The sequence below is a fragment of the Gadus morhua genome, chromosome 6, assembly GCF_902167405.1.
Source record: "Gadus morhua chromosome 6, gadMor3.0, whole genome shotgun sequence".
Taxonomy (NCBI): Eukaryota; Metazoa; Chordata; class Actinopteri; order Gadiformes; family Gadidae; genus Gadus; species Gadus morhua.
This window is the reverse complement of record NC_044053.1, coordinates 9,145,528-9,166,251: the sequence shown is the minus strand read 5'-3', so window position 1 is coordinate 9,166,251 and position 20,724 is coordinate 9,145,528. Positions and strand designations below refer to the sequence as shown.

General features: G+C 43.5%; 1 protein-coding gene across 1 annotated transcript; it reads right to left on the bottom strand.

Moving 5' to 3' along the window:
* Nucleotides 1-335: 335 nt before the first annotated feature.
* Nucleotides 336-20,655, bottom strand: LOC115545986 (guanine nucleotide-binding protein G(q) subunit alpha). The gene is made up of 7 exons (XM_030359543.1): nt 19,700-20,655; nt 15,420-15,604; nt 13,211-13,365; nt 7,403-7,531; nt 6,721-6,850; nt 3,364-3,517; nt 336-2,622 (listed from the first exon to the last, which is right to left on the bottom strand). The coding sequence occupies exons 1-7, from the start codon at nt 19,833-19,835 to the stop codon at nt 2,432-2,434; spliced, it is 1,080 nt and encodes a 359-aa protein (XP_030215403.1). The 5' UTR covers nt 19,836-20,655; the 3' UTR covers nt 336-2,431.
* Nucleotides 20,656-20,724: the final 69 nt, after the last annotated feature.

The following is a 20,724-nucleotide window of genomic DNA, read 5'->3' as shown; positions in this document are numbered from 1 at the left end:
GTATGGGGTGCAGGCAGTAGGCAAAACATCTCCCAGAATTAGTCTTGCTTCTCAAAGCAATTCAGCAGTTTGAAATATGTCCTCGCCTTTTATTCATTTATTCATATTATGTCTCAGAGTTGAGTAAGAAAATACTTATTGATAGCTGTGTAGACCTATATAATTAACAGTTTTACTTACTAGTAAAATAAAGTAAACAAAATACACTGTAGATGTAAAAGTGTTTCCTCCTGTGATGAAAGTACAGAAGTTCAGCATATCAGTGAACAATATATAATGCTTTCATATTGTTGGTTTCAAGAAGTGATTGTAGGCTCACCAGGTTTTGTACGATGTTGGATTAGAATAGTTGTCTTTATAGTTTTTAAAAGTGAACATTGTTGTTGGGAAAGCACACCAACCAAACACAAAATGTACATACTCCTCTTAAAAAAAAAAGGAAACCCTTTCACAATCACATAGATACATATTTCCAATACCGCACATTCAGTCTGCCAAAAGGTCATTATTAAGCCAACAAAGATACTGCCATATATGTGTATATAAACACATGTGTATATATATATATATATATATATATATATATATATATATATATATATATATAGAGAGAGAGAGAGAGAGAGTTGTATGTACAATGATTATAGCATTCATAATTGCACTATGCCTCAATGAAATATCGATACCAGGCCTATATTTTAGGGAATAGTTACAAAAAATCGATATACTCAAAATCACTTGGGTGTAAGCCTGTCAGAGCCATCGGTGCCAAACTGAAACGAGAAGGGCTCACTTTGGTACAAATGTTAACACTTTGCCCTTTTCTTAACATGTAGCTATGCCTATAACCCAATGCACAATCACTGCTAGTGAACTGGAACCGTCCCACAGCTGGGCTGCCATGAGACAACTAGAAAGACACAGCTGGAATGGACTGGGTGCCTATACAGTGGACCCTCTCTCTGTGGGGGTCAGGCTATTGGCTGGAGAGTGGGTGAGTCCAGGCAGTGTGCGTGTGTCTGTGTTTGTGTGCGTTTGCTTGTGTGTAGGTGTGTGGGGTTAATACATTGTTGACTGCTGTGAATATTTTTTTTTAAAAAGCATCAGTTTGCCGTTGAGTGGGTCAGTTTGCTCACGTTTAATTAGCCCTGCTTATTATCTTTGCAATACTTTCTAATCTTCTTATCTTAACTACAATAGTAAACAGCGCAAAGGTCGACTCTGCTGCTTGAGTTGTATGGCATTGGCAATATCAACATATTACCATAATAATAAAGCATTAATGTGGCACAGTTTGAACAAATAATTCTAAATATATTCTCATTATTAATGGTCACTTTTTTAACGCCCCCTTAAATGAAAACAAAAAAACATGGATCACTGCTCGCAAGATGTATGCTTTCAGTGCTTTGGCGTGGAAAGCCCATGAAAATCACGGCGACCAATGAACGACATTTTCTTCCACACGTAGAGCAGTACGAACCAAGCCATTGCTGACGTGACATTCGGTCCCAAACCGCGGCTTCAGTTCGAACGAGCCTCCGTCCGAGGGATAGCCAATCCGAATGCTTTGCTGCACGCGGCGTTAGGTTTTTCTTTTTTCACTTGCGGTACCCAAAGTTAATACAATAAAATAATAATGATGAACTTCAATCAATATCAAACCAACAGCAAAAAAAAACAATAATAATAATAATTTAAAAATCACAGTTTATACCTATAATATCAAGATACCAGCCAAACGTTCCTGCGTCGGAGCGCGTTCCGTTATAGTAGGCCTATCTCTTTTCTTCTGTTAGGCAGTTGGAGTAGCAATGCCCACAGCGTGGCTGCTTCGGAATGTATTACTGAGTAACAGGACGGACGGTCGGCAGGAATGAGGAGCAGAATCGAGACGTCTTATTTTGTTGTACAAAAAAAAAGAAACAAAGAAGGCAGGAAAAGGGAAGGAGCACCGTGCGTTCAAGCTGTGAGGCATCAGTCCTACTGACTCCAGCAGGCAGACCACCCGACAGCCTCTCCCACCCTGAGCCTCTGCCCACCCCCCCTCCTCCCTCCAACCCCCACACTCCCCCCACACACACACGACACAAATGAATAGTGTGCTGTACAATAATTACTGTCTAAACTTCCCCAGCCCTACAGTCTCTCTCCTCCCCCTCCTACTTAGCATTTAGCATCAACACCTTAAATAGTTACATTACATTGGCTTGGTTAACCCCCCCCCCTCCTTTAGGGGTCAAGCGGAGGCGGGACAACAAATGGCAAATAAATTAGAACCACGGGAACCATGTGACGTTTTTCATTGCATCTCCGAAAAATCTGCGTCCAGTCAGTGTGTGTTGTCGTGGGGGGGGGGGGGGGGGGGGCATTTTCCCCCGGTGCCCTTGTTCTCGTCCCTGTGTCGTCATGGGCGACCCTCCCTGCCGGCTCACACCAGGTTGTACTCCTTCAGGTTGAGCTGCAGGATGGTGTCCTTGACGGCGGCAAACACAAAGCGGATGTTCTCCGTGTCCGTGGCGCAGGTGAAGTGGGAGTAGATGATCTTGTCGCTGTCGGGGTTCAGGTCCACGAACATCTTCAGGATGAACTCCCGCCCCGCCGGCGCGTCCCGCTGCGGACCTGTTGAGGAAGGGGGGGGTGGGGGGGGGCACACGCACACACGCTCAGATCAATGTTTCCAATGAGAGAGGGCAGGCGTGGCTTCTAAAGTAACTATGGGTTCGACTCCCAGCCGCAGGGCACTGGCTCAACTCCCAGCCTTTGGGCGCTGAGTTTAACTGCAGCCGATGGTCGCTGGGTTTAACTACAGCTGGGTTTAACTACAGCAGATATGCGCTGGGTTTAACTATAGCCGATAGGCGCTGGATTTAACTACAGCCGATAGGCGCTGGATTCGACTCCCAGCCAAAGGGCACTTGGTTCAACTCAAAGCTAATAGGTGCAACGTTCGACCCCCAACTAAATAAACTTGGTTCAAGTCCAAGTCGAAAAGCACTGGGTTTAACCCACCACCGAAAGGCACTATGTGCTATCGGTTGGATGTCGGCAGCCTAATTGGTTTGTAACCTTGAGCATAACCCATCGTCCATCTCAAATTAACTTGCTAAATAACTCTGCTTTTAGCCCTGTGAAAAAAGCAGCGATATTTAGCGAATATTGCCAGTTCACACTTTGACTCTCTCAGCAGACCAGCAGAGTGACGTTCACCGCGAAACGAAAAGAAGAACTTGACTGGACGTTGTCACAAGGCTTCTGCTCAAGGTGAAATAGCATTCAATGGAACCCAATGGCTTGAGATGAGGAAGAGGAACAACAGAGAAACTCTGGGACTGGGAGGGGTGTTCAGGATGCCAGACGCACCGTCGTACTCGGGGAAGTAATCCACCAGGTGGGAGTACATGATCTTCTCCTCCAGTAGGTCCTTCTTGTTGAGGAAGAGGATGACCGAGGAGTTCTGGAACCAGGGGTACGTGATGATGGTCCTGAACAACGCCTTGCTCTCGTCCATGCGGTTCTGTGGCCAGAGAGAGAGAGAGAGAGAGAGAGAGAGAGAGAGAGAGAGAGAGAGAGAGAGAGAGAGAGAGAGGAGTAGGGAGGTAGAAAGTGGAAGGGAATTAGGGAGGAAGAGTGGTTGAGATAGTGAGAGAGAGAGAGGTGTTGAGGAGAGAGGGCGGGAGAAGAGGGGAGAGAGAATAACGAAGGGGAGGGAGAGAATAATTCATTACCCCTTATCACTGATTAGGGGAGTCTTAATAAACGTTTTACCTCACCAATGGGAAGAAGCAGAGGAGAGAGAGAGAGAGAGCTGGATAGCCAAAGAAAACACGAAAGAGAGAATGGGAATGGAGGGGGGGGTTGGGGCAGCCGTGTCATCTTTAAAGGTTTAATAGCTCCCTGGTGCACCGTCTCAGTGTGTAATTAAAACCGAAGCGGGCGCAATTATAACTAACCAGACCCTCAGCACTGCATGTCCACATGAACACAGCTCTGAAACAAGACCGACAGATACCGTAATATCTCCCGGCCTGCCATCCCAATGCCATTTTAACAGAGCCGCAGTCCACCTTCGTGAGCGTTTGCGTCGTAAGGAAAAGGAAGGCGCGGTGGGCGGCGGGGGAACTTATTCAAAGCAGAGGGATCATGATTTACATGTGCTTTCCAAGGAAAAGAGAAGAGGCGCTCAGAGTTAGAGAGGGGAAGCGTCTCATCATCTGTGGCTTCACTTTCCTGCACGTATCAGAAGAGTGATCAGTTCTGCTGTCAAAAGTGAGGAAACCACCATACGTTTGAGTATCAATATGCAGTCTTTGGGCCCTATCTTGCATCTGGCGCAATTGACTTTCTACACTGATGCATGTGTCGTTGCTAGTTTGCAACTGGCGCAGAGCGTACTTTTCCCTCCGCCGCCACGCGTTGGTAAATTAGGGAATGATCTGCATAATGTTGCTTGTGCACCTCACGCATACACTTTGCTTCTCTCATCTACCTAACCACACATTCGTGGTAAATTATTTGGGAAAGAACAGCTGATACAGCGGTAATAAGTTGTACTTTTAAATCAATGCATCTGCAAACACCGTACAGCGAACACATATTTTCTTGAGACAGACATCGTGTACAAGCAGTGAGGGAGCTAGAATTTTATACATGGGGTGGCCAGGGGGTGACCATTGCTACTTCAGGGGGTCCATAGACCATGACTGAAAATGTGTGTGTAACCCTAACATGGCATCTTAGGAGCATAAATGAATCCTATGATTGCTGATTAGAGGAAGAACCGCGAGTTCTACAATGTGGCAGATAGTGTGGTCCACTAGGGTTACTTCACCAGATTTCTTTAACATACTATGAATAGCCAGTGTCTCTGCAGCTCAATTACTCTCTCTCACACACACACACACACACACACACACACACACACACACACACACACACACACACACACACACACACACAAACACACACACACACACACACACACACACACACACACACACACACACACACACACACACACACACACACACACACAATCAGTGTTGAACATTGTTTTATCGCCCCCCTTCCTGTGCTTCCCCTTTGAGTTAATGATCACCAGTTCAAGGGGAGAGAGCATCCCGGTAGATGCTCTCTACCGGGATGTCCTACCCTTCTACCCCCACACAGAAAGTTCTGGAAAGTTTGAATTATGTCACCGACACAGAGGCTCAAATTTCAGTGTCAACCACTCTATTTCATCCTAGACACAAACCAGAAAGTGGGCTCAATATTCAAAATACCGGAATTGTCCTCCACTGACATCTGTACTAGTTACCCCACATTAGCTAAACACACTTAACACCGTAGCTTACGACAGGCTAAGTTGCGAACCGATCTCTCTTATCTGATTAACTGGCTGTTATGGAGCCAATTTTCCAATATGCATCTACACAGCGAGTTAGCTTTCGTATAGTTGTTGAGGAAACTCGTCAGTCTGAGCCGCAGGTAGCGAATTCAATTTTAGGGTGGCACCCGGGGTGGCCAATCAGATTTCAGGGGTGTCCAGTGCCACCCCGGCCACCCCTCTGCCTCCGCCATTGTGTACAAGCCCATAACTTTTAGGATTGATGAGTATTTGATCGTGAGAAAAAATTGTTTTACCGCGAGTGATTGTTAAAAAGAATGAATGAATGCGGGTGCGCGTGTGTGTATGTGTAAAATAATTAATGAATGCGGGCGCGCGTGTGTGCGTCCATCTGTTTAAACACATGCAAACTAAACACGTAACGCATAATACAGTCCATGGCAATGTACATTAATGGGGGGACACATGCATATTAGGAACACAAGTCGATAACGATAATGCATACAATACTGGTAAGAAACGATGTTTGTTAATGTATTGCGTAAATCATTAAATAGAACCACAGTTACCGCATATCAAGTTTTCTTTGGCGAAATTTATTTGGGGACTGAGTATTTCTGAAGTTGTGGAAGAAAACGCTATTCCATGTGTGAATTAGGCCATATTATTTGGCCATAAACTGAGCCATTTGAAGTTCGAAATTAATGTGGTCATGCATCTGTCTCATCGGAGACTGCGAACACACTGTCAAAATCAACTCGTCAGATTCAAATGCGCTCATGGCTCTTAAAGGGGATGGGAGATGGCACTCAAATTGGTTTATTGCACATTACGCCCAAACCACACCTACGGGTAATTAGGTTACTTCAGGCCAACCCTTTTTAGATTTGCGCCGGGCGCAAGAGTAATTTATGCGCCAGTAAAATAGCGACATCGCCATAGAACCCCTCGCAAAGCTACTTGCGCTTTGCGCTTCTCACTTGCGTTTCAGAACGTTAAAATAGGGCCCTGTGTGTGTGTGTGTGTGTGTGTGTGTGTGTGTGTGTGTGTGTGTGTTTGTGTGTGTGTGTGTGTGTGTGTGTGTGTGTGTGGGCGTTTTTGTATAGAGTTCAAAACAGGGCCTCCTCCCATGGCGTTGTTAGTATTTGTTTGGGATCTTGGATGTGTGTGTGAGTGTGTGCTTGAGTCTGTGTGTATGTGTGAGTGAGTATGTGAGTGTGAGTGTGTGAGTGCTTGAGAGTGTTAGTGTTTGAGAGTGTTAGTGCGTGTGTGACTATGTGTGTGTGTGTGTGTGTGTGTGTGTGTGTGTGTGTGTGTGTGTGTGTGTGTGTGTGTGTGTGTGTGTGGGTGTGTGTGTGGAACATGAAACACACCTCGTTGTCAGACTCAACCAGGACCTGGTCGTACTCGCTGAGCGCCACCAGGAACATGATGGAGGTGACGTTCTCAAAGCAGTGGATCCACTTCCTCCTTTCTGACCTCTGACCTCCCACATCCACCATCCTGAAACAAAAGTGCCGGTTTAATATGAAAACGTAACAATGTCTTTTTGAAGTGATAACTATATACCAAACCAAGCCCTAACCCTATTACAAGATCAACCCACAACCTGTCCGTGGAAACAACATTCAAAACTAAAGTGTAGCGCAGCTCAAATTATCACAATAAATCATATTAGCGCCATCTACTGGTGCTGGATAGAATTCAACACAAGGTTAACTGTCAGAGCATATCAGGATTTTATATAACAGAAAGCCCCTACAAGAAAATACATTCAAAACATTATTGAGTTAAAAACATAATCATTTTATGTGTTTAATTTAGAAACTTGCGTGAAAATCCAACAAATAAAAAACAACAGTGTTTTGGTTGTTTGTGAGAAAAAATACCTCATTAAAAAGAAAATTAGACAAACTAGTACAAGTGTTGACATTGACATACAGACATGGCCATGCTAAAGCTCATAAAGGTCAATGACCACCATTTATGTAATGGCCCAGGAGTGAAGGTTTTTGGTTCATTGGCGCGGGTGGCGCAGGTAAGGCGATGAAGTACCTGAATATGACACTCTGGAGGTCGAAGGGGTACTCGATGATCCCTGTGGTGGGAACCCGGACCCTCAGCACGTCCTGCTGGGTGGGAAGGTAACACGGCTGGGCAATACGGTCCAACGCGTTCATGTAGCTGCAGAAACACACACACATACATACATAATACACACGCACATCAGGGATGGAAATAAACTTTTTTGCCCACCAGCAACTGTGGCAGGTAGATTTAAAAATCTACCAGCCACTCATCTTTTTTACCAGCCACTTTTTATACGCTATATATTTTTAATATATTTTAAACAATATAATAGTGACAATAGATAAGAAAAGTGTTTTTCATACGCATCTTTTTTTCCATCAGAAGTGATTATGCTGTAAGTGGGTTCTACCAAGGAACTGAAAAAGTTACACTCTTACCGCATATGATAAACAAAACACAGGTATCTGCAATGTTAAGTCATGTTTATTTATTTAAGGTGTTACGAGGACAAGTTTGGGGATAATTCATCTATACAAAGTATTTTCAATAAAAACAAATTGACACATTAACAATAAAACAACATGCATGGCTACACCATCATAAGTCAATTTGTTTTTTTATATTTACATGTGCATACAAATGTGTCCACAGACATGGTAACTAACGTATGATAGTAAGCATTGTTGGCTCTTAACGCTAATATTCAGAAAAAACACTGCCTCAAAAGGCTATTGGCTTAAGCAATACAAGTAGAGGCATATACTTGAACTTTATACCCTGAACTTTTAAACGTTGCAAACGTGCAAAAACATAATTATATATTTATGCGGCATTCAGTCCAATGCTGAAAATATATCTGTGGCATTCAGTAGGCCAATGCTATTGTAAAGTGTGTAAAGTATGACCAAGTGTTTCTTTCTGTTCAATAGTCTAAATAGAACTTTATCAATCCCCTGTATGAGAAATTTGTTAATGTTTGTCCCTATAAAACAATAATGGTAAAAAAAAAGTGCAGTTCAGTTCAACAATGGCGCAGTTCAACAATGGCTGAAACAAATGTCACTGCAATGTTCCACTTTGTACATCTAACCAACAACGCCAACCCTACTTAAGTTTTCATGGATTCCCGACTGAATTGAGTCTAAGGTAGAAGTGGATTCAAGCGGTTCGCCGGGATGAAGGGCCAAACTTTTAAATAAATAAGAAGAGCCGATGGAGGAGATCGCAGCTTCGGTGGTGATGACAGAACATGATTTCGGTTCTGCTCCTAAACCAGGTTTGTCAGTGTGTTTGTTAGTGTTCTGAAATATTGGCCTACTAGTACCCCATACTGTTCTTAAACCACCTACCTGACAGGATGTGCTACCTATGGTTTAATCACAGAATGGGCTCTTAGTAGGTTATACCGAGGAGGTAGGTCAACTTTTCAGAACTCTGGCACAAAATGTTTAGTCTTATTGATGTCCCAGCATTTGACCAATACCACAAAGTGAAAAGCTTCATCACATGTACAAATGTTGCATTTTATATCGTACTTACGAATTAAATGTAAAGGTACATTTTAAAAGCAATATTGAGCTATAAAAAGCAATTTCTTTAGAGGTCCAAAGAACTACTTCCAATAACTACTTCCAATATGCAAGTCACAGCCAAAATCTGGGTCAGATGTTTTAATTTTTTCCCTCATCTCATACAGGTGCACTGGATGCTGCTGCTGCATGCATACAGCAATTGAAAGAAACAGTCAAGGAGCTGACGATAGCTGTCACAGCTGAAAGTGGGTCAAGTGCCTTTTTACAGATTTTGTGTCTCAAACAAGGACATCCTCTTTTACACCAGATTCACATCAAGAGACGTTTTTGTGACTTCTGGGAGGCTATTCATCCATCTGCCTCCATGTTGGTTTATTGGTCGAAAGCTCAGAAAAAACCCCAAAACATTTGAACCCATTTCTCCCAGTCCAACGTAATGAGTTTTTTCTCTTCTGCTGCCGGGTTGTTGCAGGCCTGCATGAGAAGGTGCTGACTGACATGTTTCAGGTCAGTGTGTCCACTGTCTCCCGTGTTGTTATAACGTGGGCCAACTACCGTTACCTTCTCCTTGGCTCCCTCCCCATCTGGATGAGTAAACTGCAAGTCAAGAACACCATGCCAAGCAAATTTGTGCAGGACAGTCCAGATGTTCGGGTAATCATCGACTGCACCGGGGTGCGATGCCAGAATCCATCATCCTTCACCCTCCAGTCTGAGGTTTTCTCATCTTACAAGAACAGGACAACCTTTGAGGCCTTGATTGGGATTGCCCCTTGTAGTGCTGTGACTTTTGTGTCAAGTCTCTTCACCGGCTCCATCTCTGACCGAGAGCTGACTGAACGGGTTTCACCATCGAGAAGCCACTAGCTGACCGTGGGGCAACGCTGATTATACCACCCTTCAAGATATACCTATAAATATTAAATATACCGGTAATATAAAAATATTAAAACGAGAGACACTGAACATTTGGAGTGGTCCCTTCATTTTTTCCGGAGCTGTAATTCTATATACTGAAAACATTGTTCATATATATTGAATGACATGTATATAATTGAATGAGAAGTCTTTCATCTATAATCAATTTTAAAGTCCAGTCAGTCCATCCTGAAAGTATTCAAAATAATGTTAATATGTAATGTAGTAAATGATGTACTCAGAAAAAGGGAATGAATTAAATCATTTTATTCTTTCAGTTACTTTATTCATTCAGTTCATGAACTGCCGGTCCTCCATCATCGGTTCGCAAGAGTGATGAGTGATTCACCGGATGTCACATAGCACAAAAATCACAGAACGCGGAAGTACTATGTATCAGCGTGAATCCCCAGGAATCTCCCACTTCCGTCTTCCATGAAAAACAACCGAACTAATTCGCACAATAGCGTTCATGCAAATCTAGCATTAAAGGTTAATTTAAGGAAGTTCTCTCCAGTCACGCTGAAAGTAGTTCGCTAGCATTAGCGCTTTAATTTGCTGCAAAATTCTGACACTGCAAATTATTGCACGCTACGACTAGTCAACTACTTTAAAAAAAACTCGACACCGCGACCAGGCGATAAATGAACCTTTAATGCTGGATTTATGTGTGCAGCACTTTAATTCCCGTCAACTTTTTTTTCTAACACCAGCACTTCCACAACTATGCCCATGTTCCTGACTGCTATATACAAAACCATTTATAGCGCATCTATTTTTCTGCTGGGTATTGATAGTCGCCCTAAATGCAGCTTTAATGTGGGCTCTGATTCTGAAGGAATGCCGCTGCTGAACTGTGTGAATAAATTAAGGGAACTGAAATCTAAAGAAGACACGTGGTTTTGATGTACCGGTGAACTCGAGCTGAAAGTGGAACATTGCTGCCATCAGGGGAAATGAATGTAGCCTAGGCCTTTTGTAAGTAGCTTTAAATTCCTTGTATTTTTGTTAAACATATCCATTTTGTATGACAACAATAGTAACTGAATATTTCAGTTTCTAGCTCTAGATTCCTAGCCTAGAAATCTAGGCCAGGGAGGTCTAGCCTTCTGTCGTCGTTTTTCGCTGCTGGAAACAGAAAATGGGACAGGCCAATCAGATCGTGAGGGGCGGTATCGAGCCGAATGACGACAGAGCTGCGACGGTTCCGTGTTAAAGGTAAACAATAATGGCTGCTGCTGCTGGCGAACAGCTGTCTTTCGACTCGGCTTTGGCCGCGACTCTTCAGGACTTAAAGTTATCATTTTCTTTGAGAAATGAACAAAGAACTGCACTGAAGTCTTTCCTGGAAAAGAAAGATGTATTCTGAGTTTTGCCGACGGGATACGGTAAAAGTTTCGTCGTTGGTCTCCAATTCTCTCAACCCACCATTCGCAACACTTCCCCATGGAAATTTCCGTCGCTCTGACTACGTCACCTTCTTCGATGCTCCGATTGGTTGTAGCGCTATCCTATTGCGTGCAGAGGGAACTTGAAAGACAACCGTTTATCCCGCCAACACTGCCACCGTACGAGACCAGACCCAATATCTTTCCGATATGGGTCTGGCATGCCAGGCTACTATGGTGGAAACCGATACGCCCTCACAGCCACAAAATGTTTGAGTCACTTCTATGGAAGACAATTAAATCTGTGCAATCGGATTTTGAAAATAAAAAGCCATTGAACTCAAAGCACTGAATATTTATGCATTGAAATAGCGTATTTGGATTTGAATTTAACTATCTTTCAATGTTAAAAATTCTAAATCAAAGATTCAACGTCAAAAACTTCAACGTGGGGACGTTGATTACGTTGAAATTCAAACCCAGATACGTTATTTCAATGCATAAATATTCAGTGCTCAGAATTCAATGGCTTTTTATTTTCAAAATCCGATGGCACAGATTTACTTCCATACACTTCTCCTTCATCATGCTTAACTGATCATACCTCTCTTTCGTTGGTAACACAAATTTTGCCATGGACACTTCCAGAACCCCTCTCAAATTTCAGCCAGCCAGACAATTCACGTCACAGTCACGTCTGTTAATTTATGAATGGAATTCTTAACGTGTCCCGCCTCCGAAATAGCCTGGCAAAAGCCATGCTGCGTTGTGCTCGATTTCATTTCACGCTGCGAGGCAGCCTGGATTCCATGGATCCGATTTTCGCCTGAGATGGGGTACCAATCACAGAACGGGGAGGGACGGCAAGACGCTGACGACGTCTATGCGACACCCCCATCGTCTTCTTCCGAAGTTCGTGTGCCTCACGCCGAATGCGTGTGACGAACGCAATTCTTGAGAGCCCTGTTACCGGTATATTATCCCGGATGTTGACAGTCGCAGTTCAGCAAGAGAGGCGTAGAAGATGAAGGGGGCCGGATGTTGACAGTAATGGTTGTGGAACTGTACCCAGATAGCAAAAGTGTTTTGGGCCAAAACTGGCATGCCATTTTGGTAAAGCTTTGGAATGATGTACGGCCCAAATTTGGGCCAAATTAGGCGTGCCAAAAGAAAAACAAAAGGAGGCCAAAACCCAGCCAAAACTAATTTTGGAACACCAAAATGTAGCCAGAAGTATCCCAAAGAGTGGCCAAAATCCCCAGAACCTTGCCAAAAAGAAGCCACAACTGACCCAAAGTGATCCCTAACTGACCCAAAGTGATCCCATAACTGACCCAAAGTGATCCCATAACTGACCCAAATTGATCCCATAACTGACCCAAATTGATCCCATAACTGACCCAAAGTGATCCCATAACTGACCCAAATTGAGCACCGTATGACAAATGTATTAAATATGCAAATTTGATCGGACCTGACTGGAAAGTATTACCCGACACAGTGGCGGGTGAAGTGACACAATTCACCTGCCACCATACAAATCCACCCGCAAATGGCGGGTGGCGGGTGTTAATTTCCATCCCTGACGCACACACACACAAACACGCGCAACACACACACACAAACACAAATATTAAGAGTTAAAAAGGTAAACAAACACACAAGAAAACTAACAACTTCCCTAAACACGTATACTCGTGTATGCAAACATGTATAATATGAATAATCAAGTACTATAACAAAGTTTGAACCATTTTCTTTCAAACTCAATCTTACTTTGTTTATACAGGGCTTTTCACGCAAAACTGCAATACAAGTGCTTAACAAGTGTAACACCACATCCATAATAATACATACCTTTTTTCTGAATACATTTGTTTGAAATTATTAATAAAAAAGTATCTAAATCACAGAGATACATTTGAGAGGTAGTTAGAAAAAATGTAATGGGTAGGACGCTTAATAAGAATAAGGCTGAACGTATTTTGACGTACTATTTAGTTGAGTCAGACAGCTGGTATTCCCGCCTTCTGTCGTAGCACTCCAGGGTGCCAGGATCGTTCCACAAGCTCTTGATGGCGTCCACGTAGGGGTTCTCCAAGGCAAACACCTTCTCTACGTCCACTTCCTTTACAATGTTGGCGTAGGGCTGTGCAAGGACACCGGGACAAGCAGACAGACAGAACTGTTAGATAGTTTACAAGAAAAGAATGTCAAGGAAAAAAAAGAAAAAGGAAAAACAACTTGAAACGGCTTAAATGGTACAAACCAATTTAATTATCCCCAAAGGTAAAACAAATTAAAAAAGCGAACAGACCTAATTAATAAGGGGATGACTCCATCAGTACGTTCACACTATTTGCAGATATTGTATTTCAGACAAACCTTCAGGCAAGCATGAACCTAATATCTATAGCTCAAATCCCGGCGGGCCTATTTGGGTTATTGTTCCGAAAATAACAAAAACGTATTTGGCGTCCCAGATCTTCTTTGAGAGTGGCCCCAGGTAATAATACAGAGAGCTGAAGATAGACTCGCTCTGCAAGTTGTCTGGTCTGTCATCCTCGTATTTTAATTATATTTTTTTTAGCAAAGTGCTGGTGGGATCGAGGTTAATGGAAATCGACTGAAAGAATGCGATTGAATCGAGAAAAAGTTTGGAAATATAAAGCATTAAATAAAAACCTAAACATTGTAAAACATTAACCATATATCATGTCCAACCCTAACCCTAAACTAACCCATACATAAGTTAGGTAGATATAGATACAGCCTAAAACAATTATATATATATCAAAGCAGTTATTACAATGTAATGTATGGGAAGAAAGGGAAGTAAAAGTAGGAGGCTTTGTGTCCTACTTCTCTAAATGCGTCACATTTTTTAAGTTGAATTCAAAGAATATTATTTCGATTTGACATTTCACTTTCACGATGAGCGGTCCATGGAAGTGTTTTCAAGACATAATCGATCTCATGGATGTAACACTGCAGTGACACGTGGTCCATCCGCTACACTGAAATACAAATGTATTGTCAGATATCTACAGCTTATATCCTTCAACCTATGATGGATTCCAACCAAACCCAAGTGGGGTTCAGAAGCCACGGTTGGAAAACACTGGGGAACTTGGCCATCATACGGTGGCCACTAAAGGTGACCCATGCCTGGGCAGATGGCATCTTTACCTCCCAGTTAAGTTTGACTCTCTGTGAAAAGCCTGTAGAGAGAACAGCTCATGCTGCACTACCTTGCTTGTCCTACCCTCACAGTTATGATGTGTGTGTGTGTGTGTTTTGTGTGTCCGAGGAACACGTGCGCATGTGGCTTATAAAGTGGTCAAGGAAGTATAAGTGACTAAAGAAACAGGGTCAAGTGCAGTCGAGGAGACCAGAGTGGATATGGCAACAAGAGATTGCCTAAGTCCTTGGCACACACATTGTACTGCTCTACACACGCACACACACAGACACGCACACATACACACACACACACACACACACACACACACACACACACACACACACACACACACACACACACACACACACACACACACACACACACACACACATGAGAAATACACAGCGTCTGTGAAAGGGAAGGGATGGGCTGGGTTGTATGTGTGTGTATGTGTCGGGGGGGAGGAGGGGGGGTTGATGGCGCAGGAAGCACGGAAAACGACAGGAAACGATTACTGGCTGGTTGCTATGAATGCGATAAGACAGGGCTCTGGGGAAGCAGGCCGGTCGCTCTGAGGGCCTGCTTAGCGCCCCGCTTAAGGTCAGAAACACACTTCCTAAAGCCATTCAGATCCCCCCGCGCCGTTGTGGGTGTGTGTGTGTGTGTGTGTGTGTGTGTGTGTATGTGTGTATGTGTGTGTGTGTGTGTCTGTGTGTGTGTGTGTGTGTGTGTGTGTGTGTGTGTGTGCTTGTGTGTATGTGTGTGAGGGTGTGTGTGTGTGTGTGAGGGTGTGTGTGTGTGTGTGTGAGTGTGTGTGAGTGTGAGTGTGTGTGTGCGTGTTTGAGTGTGTGTGTGTGTGTGTGTTTTGAGTGTGTGTGTGTGTGTGTGCGTGCGTGTGTATCGATGAATGTGCGTTTTTGTAACTTTGAAGGTGTGCGTGTGTGTGCGTGTGCATGTTTGTGTCTGTGTGTCAGTGTACGGCTCCCTCCCCTAACAGGCCCCCCCCCCGTGGCGTTTACCTTGTTGTGTTCGTATTTGTAGGGGATCTTCAGCGTCTCCATGGCGCGGATCATGGACTGCATGGAGGTGAAGATGTTCTGGAAGACCAGCTTGGTGAAGCTCCTCTTGTCGTCCTCAGAGTAGCCCGTGCCGTGGATGATCCTCATCTGCTTGATGAAGGTGCTCTTGCCGCTCTCTCCCGTGCCTGCAGACAAACACCACCGGACCAGGTGAGAAGAGACAGAGAGGGGGGGAGGGAGGGAGGGAGGGAGGGAGGGAGGGGAGCAGAGGGTGAGGAGGTCAGCCAAAAGGAGACATGGTTCATTTGATTCATCACTAGGGGGGAAAGAGGAGTCTGGACTTTTATAGTGCAATTGTACCAAGTGAAGCTCTTTGCCTCATTGTTCCCATCTGTTTTCATCTGTGCCTTCGGCGAGCTCAGTCTGTGCCCCATGAATGAATAGTTAAGAAAATATATCTGGTTTGCGCTCTGATAAGTACCTACTAACTTTTCTGTGTGCGTTTTGTTTTAGAATCATTCCGCTGTGGTTATGGCTGTCGATCCGAATAGGAAAGCGAAAGCAGAAGGTTCAACCAAAAAGGTTATAGTACTTATTAGAGGGAACTTATTGTACACCCCGAAGAGGAACATACATATAATCCTACGTTTACAAAGACGGATTGGGAAAGGTCAATTGTTAGATGGATACAATTTATTATCGACATCTTTGATTGCTTCAAGAGATGACGTTGAAGCCATATCCCTCGCTGTATAGGGCCGTTCTTTCTAATGGATAACTTCCCCAAAAAGAGAGTTCAAACTTTCAAGAATGCATCTGCAGCAAAATGAGCGTCTCCCTGGCTGGTGGTGGCTCAAGGCCCCAGCTGCAGTAACACCGTTACTCCATGCTATTATTTCCCTCCAGTGTACTAAGCTGACATTTTCTGTCTGGTGCTTTTGTTGATGGTTTCATCTGAGGCCGCTTAGGCTCATTCCAATACTCTAACCCAGTAGAAGTTAATATTTTACCACAGAAAAGGGGACCACAGGCCGCCGGGAGCGATTCAGGCCTGGTTCTTGTAAAGCCACGTGAACCAAGCGAGGGTTTCCCATAAAGAAGGGTGAACAAAGAAAGTATGTTTTATGAGAACCTTTGAAACTTTGGTTTCAGCGACTTTCAATCGCTTGAACTGCTTTGATTTGTTTGCACATAAGCTAGAGAAAAACAAATAAGCAAGAGAGAAAAGCAAATAGAACGAGGAGGGGCGGGGGGGAGAACACAAAGACATTCTGAGTCTGTTTCAACATACGACGTGCGACATGTTGACGCGTTTCAACACGTCTGTTTGACTGTGCATTTAACTGTGCGAGCGTATGTGCTACGTGTGTGTGTCACACACATATAGCTCTACGGTAGCTGTCAACCCCCAGTGAATCAAAGGTGTGTGTGTGTGTGTGTATGTGTGTGTGTGTGTGTGTGCGTGTGTGTGTGTATGTTGGAAAGTTTAACATGGGCTGACAGGTCATATATTTCTATATCTTTGAGCCTGTCCTCTAAGCACACTGACATCACTTCCTTCAGACTCGCCTAGTGTTGGTGCATGGAGTGGATGCTACGCAGTGTCATGTGAGCTGCGCTGCCAGCCTGTCAAATTGTTCATTTAACACATGAAAGAAACAAGCCTTCCATTTATTCATTTCAACCCCTCCTACTTTGAGCATGAATGAGACTGCCAAACTATCAAATAAGAACGACGGAAGACTATTGCATATATTCTATAAAAAATTATGGCAGTAGACGTTTTATTTACTTCCCTTTAATTATTTACATAAATAAAGGCTACAAAACCTTGTATCTGCATTGTATTTGTATTATTATTTCATTCAAGATTATTTTGCGCTAATATTGTGATTTTTATTGTGAAGAAGAGTTGTCACCTAGCGATAATGATATATAACAGTGATGTACACAATTCAATTCAGAGAATTTCCTTAGGAACATAGATAATCTTCATTATCTTTTGTATAAACGTTGCCTACGACTTCATGTCTTCGCTTTGGCAAATAATTGAGATGATACTGAAACTGCATTGGTTTATGCTTACATGTAATTATCACGCAATGTGGGAGCCGTTTGTAAAACCATGACTGATTGGCGATTTGTTGGAAAGCTGGGCAATGAGAGGAGAGGAAATGTTGACTGGTAGGAATTAAGAGGGAAGTTTAATGCAACTGAGATAACGTGATTAGCTTTTAAAACGCTGCATTTTTAGTATAACTAGTGGCATACAGGAGGTCCACCAGTGCACAAAGAGGATGTGAAAACCCACTGCTCATATGCTTCGTAGGCTGAACGGAGTCACATGGAGAGAGCACCACTTTGGGGTTTGAAAAGCGGTTGCAGAGTGCTGTACCACTTTATACAGACAACCGACATGATGTGCCGGAGCAGAGTTGTAACATATTATCTCTTTTCTGTGATTCTTAATTTGCCCATTGTAATACATAAATGATTCCCAGAATGCAGAGCGCTGTAACAGCACAATGGGAGCCACATGTTTTATAGGAAGTAGAGAGTACTCTGCATTTGATGCTTAGTCTGAAAGACAGTGAATTAGATTGCAAGACTGTATCACACCGCCCTACTCTATGTAACCATAAGCAAATGTTGAATACAATATTACAGCATGTCACAGCGTGTTTTTGGGGTTGTTTAGTTGACGTTCTATTTTTTAAACTGTTCAACATATAGGATTTTTGTTTGTTTTATGACTACTTGGTGGCCATATTAGCACTGAAATTGTGCACCAAAGCTCAGTCTAAATGGCTAAATGAGTAGAAAATATTGCAAGGCTTAGAGAAGAACATAAAATGGGCTGCCAGTAGGCTATATTGAATTACACATCATCAATATGAATTAAATAGGGATTACGTCTGCTCTCTGTGTGTCTCTTGCGGGTCAGTGTGCAGTGTTTGATCTAAGAACACAGCCACACATCCCATTTGGTTTGAGTCACTGAAACAACGTCCATATGCGTCGAGTCTTAGTGCCCCAGGTATCACATCAAGTTGACACCTTCATTGATTCCTGCTTTAATATTGAACTTGCAAGGCAGGCTGGATGTCCAGTACATACATACATTCTGAACTTCAATGACAGGGATGGATGAGGTCGATGCTGAGTCTGATGTCCCCCTAAACTCTACTACGGTTAAGATAAGTAGACTGAATGGGGTCTTGTGATGACGATGAATGGAGTGACTGAAGTGCCATCATGGGTGCAGTCATCTATTATATCTTCCTTAAATAACTTATTGGAAGGGAACATAAAAAAATGTGTTTTTAACGTGGATCTTCGACTAAATTCTCTCATTTGAGAACTGATTTTCCAGGGCAACTTACTGGGTAAAAACATACTCTCACATGTGCACAGGTCTCAGGTCCAAGGATAATTATTAAAAAAAGATGTGTGTATGTATATGTGTGTGTTTGTCTTATAATTCTGAATGAAATTAAAAAGTGAACCTAGGCATTGCCATCTCCATCAATGCATGGTACAGGGATTTTACTTCATCACAACAATTATGTTTTTCTTATGTCAACTAAAGAACAATTATTTATACGTTATACTGAATGCATTCATTCAATAATTTCTAGGTAATGCATGCAGTGACACTTTCATAATTTCTTCCTGATTCTAGCATTTCCAAAGGAACCTCCAATTACCTCATAAATGGGACAACCTATTCGAGTCCATCGTTTAGGTAACAAAAATGAAATTATGTGTGTATAAAGCAGCTACTCAGGTATGTCTGCCATGACGCCCTGCGATATAATAACCACACGGGCTGTGTGCTCCAAGAGAGAGGCAATATTATTACTGCCAATAAAAGCCGATAGACTTTGGCCTAGTCCTTATCATATGACACCAAAGAAACAATAGAAACGTGTCACTTAATGCTTATACAGGTACGTCAGTGGGCCTGTGAACACAGAGGTGTCCGCAATTTCTTGACAGCCAATGTTCCCTAGACATGCTGCTTCAGTTATTCAAATCAGGTGGTAGGAGCGATCAGGCGACCAGGCAACAAACAGCAGGATGTTCTGGCCAGGCAATCTCTGCAAGCGACTCAAAACCTCTTCATAACTTCCCCCCAGCATGCCGCCCCCCAGCATCACATCCCCGGTGCCGACATGGATAACATATCGTAGGGTTTGTTTGTATGCATGTATGGCTGAGCTTTTTCTCCCCCCAACCCAGCTCGCCCCATCTCTGTACACTGAACACCAAATGCTTACCGAGAAGCAACAGTTTGAGTTCCCGGCGAGCGTCCCTCTTATCGCGGCGGAGCTGCCTCTCGATCTCGTCGTTGATCCGTCGCGCTTCTTTCGCCTCTTCGCTGAGGCAACACGCCATGATGGATTCCAGGGTCATTCTGATCACCAAACACAGGGGTTTTACCGCTTTTAGTTTGTCCACCTAGTTCATCAAGATGTTAGGATTGTCCCAAAAACAAAAAGAGGCCCGGGAATAGGCACAGGGACGCCCTCATGCAGGCCTACTTGTGGTGAAATACGCGTGGACGCCCTTATAATGGACTGGGGGCGGTGTGGGGGGGAGGTAAATGTATGCTTCAGAAATGATTTCCCCCCCCACCCCCCGCTTCTACTTGCCTTCTCTGACAGTTGAAACAGTGTCCGGGGCACTTTAGTGTGAATCTCTGTGCTGTCTTAAATGGATGTGATCTTCTTTCCCTTCTCAGTGTGATCAACAGATCATTTTTAAAGACATGTCCTGAAGCATTCTCTCCTCCGTGCTCAGTCGCCCTTTCTTGGTTTGTATTTATGCACTGACACTATCCTTTTCTATCAACGGTACAGTCCGCAAGAATGGTGAACGTCTAAATAGAACAGGAATAAAGGTGTCCGTTTTATTTCCGATGGCTCGTCTGCCGGGCGTGGTAAAGCAGAATATGGCGGACTACTTTCACTCCAATCCGCTAGGCTGGGATACAGTACAGTTATCTCCTTCTGTCTCCACTGGAAACCAATGAATCCACATATGCAGCATGTCAACGAGGTTCAAAATGGAATCGAAAAGCTCACAGATCAAGTACTTCAAATTGAAACATCCAGAGCTCGTTGTGGCAGGATGAAACGGAGGAATGACTCTGCTGTGTTTTTCCAGCCAGTCTTCTCCTTTTCCTCAGTTCCTTTCATGTGTATTTATTACAGAGACCTTCCACTCCTCCGCTGGCTGTGTGACGTCGACCTCCTATCGACTAGGGGGAGTGTCGCGTCAAACCAACCCTACACACACACAC

Coding starts and splice junctions, on each gene's coding strand:
- LOC115545986 (XM_030359543.1), bottom strand. CDS start 19,835: ATGACCCTGGAATCCATCATGGCGTGTTGCCTCAGCGAAGAGGCGAAA. Junction 3,518..6,720: donor TGGTTGAGTCTGACAACGAG/GTGTGTTTCATG, acceptor CTCTGGCCACAG/AACCGCATGGACGAGAGCAA. Junction 2,623..3,363: donor TTACTTCCCCGAGTACGACG/GTGCGTCTGGCA, acceptor CTTCCTCAACAG/GTCCGCAGCGGGACGCGCCG.